At 43.0% G+C, this 11208-nt stretch overlaps 1 protein-coding gene across 1 annotated transcript in view; it reads left to right on the top strand.

Moving 5' to 3' along the window:
- Window positions 1-8720: 8720 nt before the first annotated feature.
- LOC126124761 (heparan-alpha-glucosaminide N-acetyltransferase-like) overlaps window positions 8721-11208 on the top strand; it is a 105881-nt gene continuing 103393 nt past the window's right edge. Inside the window, exon 1 of the mRNA XM_049915110.1 lies at window positions 8721-9028. Coding sequence (XP_049771067.1) covers window positions 8891-9028 — 138 coding nt within the window. The 5' untranslated portion in view covers window positions 8721-8890. The remainder of the gene's footprint in view (window positions 9029-11208) is intronic.

The raw sequence follows: 11208 nt of genomic DNA, 5'->3' as shown, positions 1-11208 counted from the left end.
ACTGTTTTTCGTGTAATTCACAACATTACTCTAAAACTACTTCCATAACAAATGGGGTGCATTAAGTCCAACAAATACAGAGCTTTCAAAATTTGCCTAGCCAACTTTCACATAATTAAAACAATACTCATAAAACCACAATTAATCAAATCACAAACATGCTTCACTTAACATAGAAACTGGTTTTCATGTAACTCAGGACCCAGCAAAGAACATTAATCCAATTAAGTCCAATAAGCTCAGATCTTTCCAAAATTGGTCTTAAAATTTCTGACAATTTAACAATATTATAATACATTCAATATAATAATAACATATGAAATCGTCTTAACATGGGACCATCCCAAGTTTATGATAAATTGGTTATGGAAGCGATCAAACCGAAAGGTTCTAACAGATGCAGGAGATGCACGGACCAGAAGGTGAAATAAAAATATAGTCAACTTTGATCAACAAGTAAGCTTGCGGAAAACCACAATGCTCCACCGGCAAGATGAAATTGCCGCACGTTAACAAAATAACTATAGACACCGACCCAGGTCCTTAATTTTCACTCTTCCACCGTGATACCCTGATCGGAGCTTGCGCGCGTCGACCACCGCCAATTATCTGAAACATAAACACGTCAGTGGCAGACAACATTCTGACACAACAGATGCACAAGGATATTAACCCAACAGTTATCAATAAACTTTAATTCTACGTGGCAGAAATGAACCTTAAGCAGACTTAACATATGTGACAGTGGCTCTTAAGATTTGATTAGGCAACCTCTAAAACAACAAATAAAATAATAAAATAGAAAAGGAATTAGGGAAAATATTTCGGCCCGCTTCTGAACGCCAGGCACAAACTTACGTACTACTTGGTATGCATTAAATACGGCTTCATGCCTATTGATTGTGCGCCACTAGCACTCCCTTTAACTACCGTCAACATATCAGGCAGCAAGATCAAGGGTAACTGAAACAGCCAAGTTAGTTTTCAGTGCACAGGGGTATCCAATTATCATAAACAGAGCCCACGGATGAACACTTCAACGGCTCCATTTCATTGACTTTGAATCACATGCAGGAGACAAGAAGGAAATGTGTCTTTCACATATCCAAGAAACCCCAATCACCGCCTGCACCTCTGTCACATTGAATGATTCTCTTCAGGCATCGTTGACCCTGTTCTTTCAGGATCTTTTACCAGTCACGGCGATGTCGGAGATTTGATGTTTTACGAGTTTCCCGATATTCACGGTACACTCGTGAAATTGTCGCACGCGAAAATCCCCACTTCATCGCTACCTCGGAGAAGCTGTGTCCCATCGCTCTTGCGCCGACTGTAACACCACGTTCATGTTCACTTAAAACTTGATAACCTGCCATTGACCGGCCGAGGTGGCCGAGCGATTCTAGGCGCTACATTCTGGAACCGTGCGACCGCTACGGTCGCAGGTTCGAATCCTGCCTCAGGCATGGATGTTTGTGATGTCCTTAGGTTAGCTAGTTTTCAGTAGTTCTAAGTTCTAGGGGACTGATGACCTCAGAAGTCCCATAGTGCTCAGAGCCATTTGAACCATAACCTGCCATTTTAGCAGCAGTAACCGATCTAACAACTGCGGCGCCAGGCACTTGTATGATACAGGTGTTGCCGACCACAGGGCCGTATTCTGCCCATTTACATATCTCTGTATTTGAATACGCATGCCTATACCAGTTTCTTTGGCGCTTCAGTGTATTTAAGTGTAGTTCCTTACTTGGTTGTTGAAGGTTACTGATGAACAGGTACTATCAGTGTTAAAATTAATGAGTATTCTCGACAGTGAATTACACAGAAAAAAATCTGCAAAACTGAAAGAGGCCACATTTTGCGTCACCTCTCACACTCTGCAGACACACCTTACTTGAACGTTCCAAACATATTGGGACCGTGCACTTGCGAAACAAACAGCTTGTCTTACTCTTACTTTTTGGTGGACAAATGCGACATATCTTCCTTCCATCCAAGCAAGTTTGTTGTTTCATTTCCTAGACTCAACCAACAGAAAATCTCAGCTCTAGTGGAAGGTGTTTGTTCTCTATTCTTTCGCGCAGTGAAGGTTTGATCAGTTCTTTCGCCAGAGCTGTATAAAGTTCATTCTAATAAGTACAGTTCTTTCCTTGCAAGACTATGAAAAATATATGCCTTGTTAGCACTCATAACAAGAACACGGAAAAACACAGTCATGCGCCAGCGTCGTGTACGGTAGCTTGAACAATATTTACCACTCTTTTCAATCTACAGTATCAACACTGCCCTTTGTGTTGTCATAGGGGGCTATAGTTACAGATTTTTCATTTTCCCCATCATCTTCTACGGAGTGATCCAGTGTTGATATTATAATTACTGATCTTCCTTTTCTTAGATGCGTGGGAAATCAGCGTGATGTGTTTGGTAAATGCGTACAGCATTGTTCCAACTTAACATCCACGGGAAGGCAACAAAGACGCCGAAATTCTCTTACGGTCCTTTCAGATTGTTCCAAGTATGGTTAAACCATTTTTTCGTAGCACGTCTGCAAGTTCTATTGACACATACCATGTATCTGCGTTAATTTTTCGATTGCTATGTGCTATTGGCTTGCACAGTCAGAGGACAGCCTGAGTGGGAACGGCGTATTTGTTCTCGTCTGGCGTTAAGTCCTGGTCCATCGGAACCTTTTCCTAAGTAGAGACAGGTGTCGAAGACATAATTACTCTTACAACCGGCGAGGCATTGAAGCTTCGGGTCGTACTTCGCCTGTTTAGATGGAATATAAATTCTGAACTTACAGCGTCCTCTAAAGCTGATTCGCATTTCATCAATTGTAGCATTAGCCCCAAGAATATAGAACTGCTGTGAATTTTTATTGAAAATATATAGAATGTTTGTTATACACTACTGGCCATTAAAAGGAGATGACGTGCTACAGACGCTAAATTTAACTGATAAGAAGAAGATGCTGTGATATGCAAATGATTAGCTTTTCAGAGCATTCACACAAGGTTGGCGCCTGTGGCGACACCTACAACGTGCTGACATGAGGAAAGTTTCCAACCGATTTCTCATACACAAACAGCAGTTGACCGGCGTTGCCTGGTGAAACGTTGCTGTGATGCCTCGTGTAAGGAGGAGAAATGCGTACCATCACGTTTCCGACTTTGATAAAGGTCGGATTGTAGCCTATCGCGATTGCGGTTTATCGTATCGCGACATTGCTGCTCGCGTTGGACGAGATCCAATGACTGTTAGCAGAATATGGAATCGGTGGGTTCAGAAGGGTAATACGGGACGCCGTGCTGGATCCCAACGGCCTCGTGTCACTTGCAGTCGAGATAACAGGCATCTTATCCGCATGGCTGTAACGGATCGTGCAGCCACGTCTCGATCCCTGAGTCAAAAGATGGGAACGTTTGCAAGACTACAACCATCTGCACGAACAGTTCGACGACGTTTGCAGCAGCATGGACTATCAGCTCGGAGACCATGACTGCGGTTACCCTTGACGCTGCCGGCCGGAGTAGCCGAGCGGTCCTAGGCGCTACAGTCTGGAACCGCACGACCGCTACGATCGCAGGTTCGAATCCTGCCTCTGGCATGGATGTGTGTGCTGTCCTTAGGTTAGTTAGGTTTAAGTAGTTCTAAGTTCTAGGGGACTGATGACCTCAGAAGTTAAGTCCCATAATGCTCAGAGCCATCTGAACCCTTGACGCTGCATCACAGACAGGAGCGCCTGCGATGGTGCACTGAACGACGAACCTGGGTGCACGAATGGCAAAACGTCACTTTTTCGGATGAATCCAGGTTATGTTTACAGCATCATGATGGTCGCATCCATGTTTGGCGACACCGCGATGAACGCACATTGGAAGCGTGTATTCGTTATCGCCATACTGGCGTATCACCCGGCGTGATGGTATGGGGTGCCATTGGTTACACGTCTCGGTCACCTCTTGTTCGCATTGACGGCACTTGGAACAGTGGACGCTACATTTCAGATGTGTTACGATCTGTGGCTCTTCCCTTCATTCGATACCTGCGAAACCCTGCATTTCAGCAGGATAATGCATGACCGCATGTTGCAGGTTCTGTATGGGCCTTTCTGGATACAGAAAATGTTCGACTGCTGCCCTGGCCAGCACATTCTCCAGATCTCTCACCAATTGAAAACGTCTGGTCAGTGGTGGCCGAGGAACTGGCTCGTCACAATGGGCCAGTCACTACTCTTGATGAACTGTGGTATCGTGTTGAAGCTGCATGGGCAGCTGTATGTGTACACGCCATCCAAGCTCTGTTTGACTCAATGCGCAGGCGTATCAAGGCCGTTGTTACGGCCGGAGGTGGTTGTTCTGGGTATTGATTTTTCAGGATCCATGCACCCAAATTGCGTGAAAATGTAATCACATGTCAGTTCTAGTATAATATATTTGTCCAATGAATACCCGTTTATCACCTGCACTTCTTCTTGGTGTAGAAATTTTAATGGCCAGTAGCGTAGCAACTGCAGGATCAGAAAGCTTACGTAACTCCTTTCAACATATTTCAACATATGCAGCAAACAATCAGTCAGTTAGGTACACCCAATGATAGGTTACGTCGCAAAATGTCATCTTTACAGCATGAAGTCACAGAAATGGAAAACGTTTCAGCCGCTAACATCTCACAGCATACGCCACATGCTGGCCATTTGTCACACTCCCATAGCCAACACAACTTAGGTAGATTGAAGAGAGTAAGTGACTTAGATTCCGAACAGATGCTGACAAACACAATCTTATACAACCTTGATCTTGCTCAAACATTTAGGGACGATAACTTTGACTACAAACACTTTTTATCCGTTAGGAAATTTAAGATATTTGAGAACGACAGAACACAAATTCAACCCTTGGACTGGATACAACAACTTTCTTTTCCATTTCCACCAACCCGCCCTGTAATGCACAAGCTAGAATTTGTTTGCAGCTTTTTAGAAGGCGAACCGGCAACTCGAATGAGATCGATCGCTAGAGAATGTTACTCACTCGAAGAATTTCAAAATGCTTTTCAGTAAGTGTAGTGGTCGAAAACGACGCAACGCAGTATTAAGGATCAGTTAATCAGCCTACCGAATTTTGAAAACTCAAATTTCCCCACTACCATGCAATTCTTTGAACATATGGTACAGCAAAGTCAATATTTATGCGAACCATACAGCGAGTCAGCACTAATCCAGCTATGTACACTCCTGGAAATTGAAATAAGAACACCGTGAATTCATTGTCCCAGGAAGGGGAAACTTTATTGACACATTCCTGGGGTCAGATACATCACATGATCACACTGACAGAACCACAGGCACATAGACACAGGCAACAGAGCATGCACAATGTCGGCACTAGTACAGTGTATATCCACCTTTCGCAGCAATGCAGGCTGCTATCCTCCCATGGAGACGATCGTAGAGATGCTGGATGTAGTCCTGTGGAACGGCTTGCCATGCCATTTCCACCTGGCGCCTCAGTTGGACCAGCGTTCGTGCTGGACGTGCAGACCGCGTGAGACGACGCTTCATCCAGTCCAAAACATTCTCAATGGGGGACAGATCCGGAGATCTTGCTGGCCAGGGTAGTTGACTTACACCTTCTAGAGCACGTTGGGTAGCACGGGATACATGCGGACGTGCATTGTCCTGTTGGAACAGCAAGTTCCCTTGCCGGTCTAGGAATGGTAGAACGATGGGTTCGATGACGGTTTGGATGTACCGTGCACTATTCAGTGTCCCCTCGACGATCACCAGTGGTGTACGGCCAGTGTAGGAGATCGCTCCCCACACCACGATGCCGGGTGTTGGCCCTGTGTGCCTCGGTCGTATGCAGTCCTGATTGTGGCGCTCACCTGCACGGCGCCAAACACGCATACGACCATCATTGGCACCAAGGCAGAAGCGACTCTCATCGCTGAAGACGACACGTCTCCATTCGTCCCTCCATTCACGCCTGTCGCGACACCACTGGAGGCGGGCTGCACGATGTTGGGGCGTGAGCGGAAGACGGCCTAACGGTGTGCGGGACCGTAGCCCAGCTTCATGGAGACGGTTGCGAATGGTCCTCGCCGATACCCCAGGAGCAACAGTGTCCCTAATTTGCTGGGAAGTGGCGGTGCGGTCCCCTACGGCACTGCGTAGGATCCTACGGTCTTGGTGTGCATCCGTGCGTCGCTGCGGTCCGGTCCCAGGTCGACGGGCACGTGCACCTTCCGCCGACCACTGGCGACAACATCGATGTACTGTGGAGACCTCACGCCCCACGTGTTGAGCAATTCGGCGGTACGTCCACCCGGCCTCCCGCATGCCCACTATACGCCCTCGCTCAAAGTCCGTCAACTGCACATACGGTTCACGTCCACGCTGTCGCGGCATGCTGCGATGGAGCTCCGTATGCCACGGCAAACTGACTGACACTGACGGCGGCGGTGCACAAATGCTGCGCAGCTAGCGCCATTCGACGGCCAACACCGCGGTTCCTGGTGTGTCCGCTGTGCCGTGCGTGTGATCATTGCTTGTACAGCCCTCTCGCAGTGTCCGGAGCAAGTATGGTGGGTCTGACACACCGGTGTCAATGTGTTCTTTTTTCCATTTCCAGGAGTGTAGTATCGAAGTGTTGGTATCATCAATATATTACGAGCTGCAATTCTGATGTTTCTGTTTCGTTCTACTACCGACCACCTGGACCTTGCTATAGAAGTATTTCTAGCACGTTCTTCATCTTCTCGCTTTCTGATTCTCCTTCAACCGTTTCCTCGACACTTTCACGCTCGCCAGACACGCTGGATTCCGTGTCATGTTCACTGTGAATAAAATCACCATCCACTACGGCAGAAAATTCAAAGCCGGGTATGTCACTCCCTACTTCATCGATAATTCTTGAAAGCCTTTCTTTAAATTACGGATCGTCTGCTCTCACATACGATGGACCAGGTTTACCTGACACACTTCCAGAGTTATTGTCACCCACAATGCGAAGAACTAAGCAAACAAACAAACTCAACGAACAAGAAAAATATTGTCCGTCATCGACTTACGCCAAGACAGTCGTGCGGTTCCCTGAACGTCGTTCGAGCGAAACGAGAGCAAAAATGGCACTTTCGATAATGGCTACCAGTGCAACAAGCAGCAGACTGCTAGTATGGAAGCTGCTGGGCTTCTCGGATACGTTGTGCATCACGAGACTGCACATCGTTCAGTCATTGGGCACTTAAAATCGCTGTAGGCAGAGAATCTCGCATTACAGTCATACCTCGCGGTGGCCGCTTCCAGGATTGCTCCGCATTACACATGGACAAACAGTACTTGTGAAGTGGCTCTCCGTGTTCATGTGTTATCTTCAACCGAGCTGTAGCTGGCGGCCGACGTAGCAACGCTCTTGCGGGGACAGAAGTCAACTATCAAGTAATTTTAATCGGACTATAGCGTTTTTGTTCGAATACGGAGAACGGAAGCACCGTTCCAGCTCACGTTATTTGTTACGACAATTCGAGGCACTTCCATTTCTTTATAAATTGGAATTTTGATTTGTTGGTTCAAAACTTGGATGTCGAGGAGAGAGACTTAATTGTGTGTAGTTTGTACGACCTTGTTTTAGATTAGATTAGATTAGATTTATTTTCATTCCAATTGATCCGTAGTGAGGAGGTCCTCCAGGATGTGGAACATGTCAGAAAAACAACAACACATGACAAATATTTACAACTAAAACAAATAAGCTAATGTGCCATTCCACAGGTCCCAAGTGGAATGATCGTCATTTTTTAATGAACACTAAGAGTCATTTTACAAATACTAATGCACTGAATTTAAAATAAAAAAGTTTTTTATTTATTTATAAGGTAATAAACATGTAATACAACTACTGTAATACTTATTTACAATGAACACATTACTGCACTGAAATGGTGCAGAAGTTAGATTATACTTACACACACACACACACGCACACACACACACACACACAAATTTTCAGTGAACACATTACTGCACTGAAATTGTGCAGAAGTTATGTTGTACTTATATACAAATCAGTTGGTTTTACTAAGAAATTCATCAATAGAGTAGAAGGAGTTGGCCACCAATAAATCCTTTAGGCTTCTTTTAAACTGAATTTCATTAGTTGTTAAGCTTTTCTCTTGTCTATTACAGCCATAAAGTGCTAGGTAAGGCTTCTCGATTCGATTGTAATTGTCTTTAATTGTATGTTTATTTGTACTTCAAGCGTTTTTCTTCATTTAGTGTCGCAATTCTCTATCCTACATGATTTTACAATGAAAAGTGCATACTTAAATGCATATCGCATTTTCTGTTTCTCCACTTTTCTTTCCAATTATCAGTTATTCCCTATTATTTCCCTTACTTTCTTTTGTGCGCAAAGGGACACCGGGACATTTCTCTAATCTGAATAGTTAGCCACTCGTGCAGTATAAGGTCGTAAAAACAGTTGGAGAACTCACATGTTATTGTATCCGTGCATTCTGAATCTAATGACCGAATCTTGATTAGAGAGATAACACTTCGAACATAGAAAAACCCGTATAGATAAATATTATTTTCTTCCGTGAAACTGAAGGTAGCGAGACTTTAAAAGAAATGCGTAGTTCATTGCAACTGACACTATAGAAAATCTCAAAAATTTCGAGCAGCTGACGCTAATGTTGGCCAGCCTGGTACACTCTGCTTGGTACAGTCACTGTGGCGTTGTGATGACAGTTGTGTCATGTGAAGTATTAATGATGGGTGACGCATAGATTTGTTTGTGTTGTTTGCACAGTAGCCTGTGATGTTCTTACATGTGATTTTGTGAGTGTTTACTATTACTTTATGACGTGCAGTTGAAATTCTCTGTTAAGAATGGCGCAATTAAATATTTTAAACAGCGTTATAAACTGCAATACTTCTGTGCTGAACATTGATGAAGCATGCCTCGTCGTGAATTCTGCAGCGGAGAACAATATTCAGCTTTGGGCTCAATCTGAAGAATGTATTTCGGTAAGATAAAAGTATTAAACAACATTACTTCACATATACAGCTCTTGAACGATAGAAAACCGTTCGAGTTAAATTACAAAATTGTTCGCTGCATGCTGTGGATGCCACATTGTGCCTTTATTAAACTGTTGCTGAGTCATCACCACCTCGTAAATAATGCTATGAAGAACAACAGTGGCAACTGCGCAGTGAAAGACAAACGGTCTTTTGTTTACTATTTGACAAAACAAACACAAACGAATATTTATCTTGTGCAGCACAAGAAAAACAAAAGTGTCAGGTTCTAACTATCACTGTTATAATTTCGAAGTACCTTACCCACTCAAGAAAAACGAAAGCTTAAAAGAATAATATTATTTCATTTCAAGTATAGCTAACTGTCAGCTATCCAGAAATACAATATTGTAAATATGCTATTATTTGATGCTTAAAAAAATGTGTCAATAGAACTTAAAATTATCGAAGAATCAAATAGCTCAAATGCCTCAATTAAAATGAAAACTTTTGGGATACTGGTATAGGAGAGAACTTATTAAACTTGCACAGAAGATTGTAATATAAATAATTGTAAAATAGAGAGAAACTAATTATGACATGGTTACAGATGTTTTTATCAACCCAAAGGTTGATCTCTACACCACTGTGCCTTACTGGACATGGCTCTATTGGGGGTAGTATATCTCACCTTCCTCTGACCTTTAAACTGACTTATTCACCCAGTTATAGAGATATTTCCAGTTTAATGTGGATTCCAGAACACTGTGCAATTCGCCAGTTTCCACATAACAACCACTGCTAGCAGTGATAAAAATAACAAGTGACTGATTAAAATTCTACAGGGATTGAATTCATGACCCTCAGATTTGTAGTTTGGCACAAAATCACTGTTACCCTGAGACTGACTGGAAGTACTTGTCCATCAATAAGAGAGATATTCTGTTTATGTTGGTAGTTGAGAAGACAATTGATATTAAAGGATTCCTATTCAATTATATATTCCTGTGGATTATAAACAAGTTCTCTGCCAGAGCATTGTCCACTTATGACAACATATTGTTGTACCTACATGAGATGTAGAAGAAGGCACAAGCATGTAAACTTTATTAGGTAATGAAAAATGCTGCTGCCCAGTTAGGTATTTGAATATTGATGGCTTCACTTTTATATCATTTGTTTACATTAGCCAGTAGGGTGATTGGTATTACAAGGCTGGGTGAGAACTGGTTGTTAAGTCAGCCATCCTACATGTTTTGTGTGTATCACCAATCAGAGTTTCAATACCTACATCATTAGATTTGATATTTGTTTCCTGTATGATGTGTCAGGGTTGCTAATACAAAATTTAATCTGTCATTTAACACTACTAAACTATAAGTCAGGTTGGGGCTGCAAAAAATGAATCTTCTAAGAACTAGCACACAAGCGTCAGTTTCACATTTGTGACAATCGAGGAGATCAACCAGGGAAGATTCCGTATCCAGTCCTGACATTTGCATCATGTTGTTGTTAATAGCCATAAGAAAAATATTTTGTCGAGTCACATAGAGGAGAAAAAAATATGGATAGCTGCTCTCTGAGCCAAATTGCATGCAGTATTCTGAGTCACTTTGCTTCCTTCTTGACTAAATGTATTATGGGTAAGCCAGAGATTGTTGTTGTTGTTGTTTTGGTGATGGTGTGGTGGTGGTGTGGTCTTCAGTACAAAGACTAGTTTGATACATCTCTCAATGGTAATCTGTCCAATTTTAAACCTCACTGCATAACTACCACCACCTACATTCATTTGAACTTGCTTACTGTATTCAAGTCTTGTTCCCCCTCTGCAGTTTGCACCACCACACACTTCGGTGCATTACCAAACTCTGTATATCTTGATGCCTTAGGATGTGCACCATTATTCAGTCACTTTTTTTAGTCATGTTGTGCCGTAAATTTCCCTTTTCCCCATTCTGGTTCAGTATCTCATCATTTGTTTTTCGATATACCCATTTAATCTTCATCATTTATTTGTAGCACCACATTTCAAAAGCTTCTATCTTCTACTTGCCTGAATTGTCCATTGTCTGCATTTCTCTTCCATATGAGGGTACACTCCAGACAAATGCCTTCAGGAAAGACTTCCTAATACTTAAATGTACATTAGATGTTAACAAATTCCTGATCTGCAGAAGTGCTTTTCG

Source organism: Schistocerca cancellata, unplaced genomic scaffold, assembly GCF_023864275.1.
Source record: "Schistocerca cancellata isolate TAMUIC-IGC-003103 unplaced genomic scaffold, iqSchCanc2.1 HiC_scaffold_426, whole genome shotgun sequence".
NCBI classification, from domain to species: Eukaryota; Metazoa; Arthropoda; class Insecta; order Orthoptera; family Acrididae; genus Schistocerca; species Schistocerca cancellata.
The sequence above is the reverse complement of the archived record's forward strand: the minus strand, read 5'-3'. Positions and strand labels throughout refer to the sequence as shown.